We start from the raw sequence: 897 nt of genomic DNA, 5'->3' as shown, positions 1-897 counted from the left end.
GGAGGGGGGGAGGGGGGCGCGGGGTATGGGACCAATGGGAGGTCAGTATACTGCTGTTGGGGGAGCACAGTGGGGGTCCTCCTCCATGCAGTCATGGTCCTCCTCCATGCAGTCATGGTCATCCTCCATGCATTCATGGTCCTCCTCCATGCAGTCATGGTCATCCTCCTCCTCTTCTATATTGCAGTCCTTCCTGACGAGGAAATTCTACTTCAATAACGCAGAGGACGGATTCTTCAAGAAGACGAAGCGGAAGGTGGTGCCGCCCTCTCCAATGACGGGTGCGGATGGGGATGACGCATGGTGCACCCCTCTGATCCCGCGCACACAGTGACGTCATGTGACTTCTCTTACAGATCCCACAATGCTGACCGACATGATGAAGGGAAATGTCACCAACGTGCTGCCCATGATCCTCATCGGCGGGTGGATCAACATGACCTTCTCGGGGTTTGTGACGAGTAAGTGCCGGCCGCTGTGAGGAGAGGGGGTGATGGTGTCGCAGGGGGGGGTGATGGTGGTGCAGTGACAGTTGGAGGGGGGGGGTGACGGTTGGGGGTGGGACTTTTTTTTGTTGGGGGGTGATGGTGGTGCAGTGACAGTTGGTGGTGATGACAGGCTCCTCCCCCTTGTGTTGCAGCGAAGGTCCCGTTTCCGCTGACTTTGCGCTTCAAGCCGATGCTGCAGCAAGGAATTGAGCTGCTGTCTCTGGACGCCTCATGGTAAGCAGAGAGGATTGTGGGAAATCCATATAGAGGGACGGCTCTTGGAGAGGCGGAGCAAGATCCAAAGACACTGGGAAGGGCGGAGCATGGTCTACGGACACTGGGAGGGGGGGAGCATGGTCTACGGACACTGGGAGGGGCGGAGCAGGGGCTACGGACACGGGGAGGGGGG

General features: G+C 58.6%; 1 protein-coding gene across 1 annotated transcript in view; it reads left to right on the top strand.

Moving 5' to 3' along the window:
• Window positions 1-897, top strand: part of LOC108803482 (ER membrane protein complex subunit 3-like) — an 11077-nt gene that overhangs the window by 7196 nt on the left and 2984 nt on the right. Inside the window, exons 6-8 of the mRNA XM_018575324.1 lie at window positions 155-281; window positions 357-461; window positions 641-722. Coding sequence (XP_018430826.1) covers window positions 155-281; window positions 357-461; window positions 641-722 — 314 coding nt within the window. The remainder of the gene's footprint in view (window positions 1-154; window positions 282-356; window positions 462-640; window positions 723-897) is intronic.

The sequence above is a fragment of the Nanorana parkeri genome, unplaced genomic scaffold, assembly GCF_000935625.1.
Source record: "Nanorana parkeri isolate BGI_ZX_2015 unplaced genomic scaffold, ASM93562v1 scaffold3789, whole genome shotgun sequence".
Classification (NCBI taxonomy): Eukaryota; Metazoa; Chordata; class Amphibia; order Anura; family Dicroglossidae; genus Nanorana; species Nanorana parkeri.
This window is presented reverse-complemented; position numbering and strand designations above follow the sequence as displayed.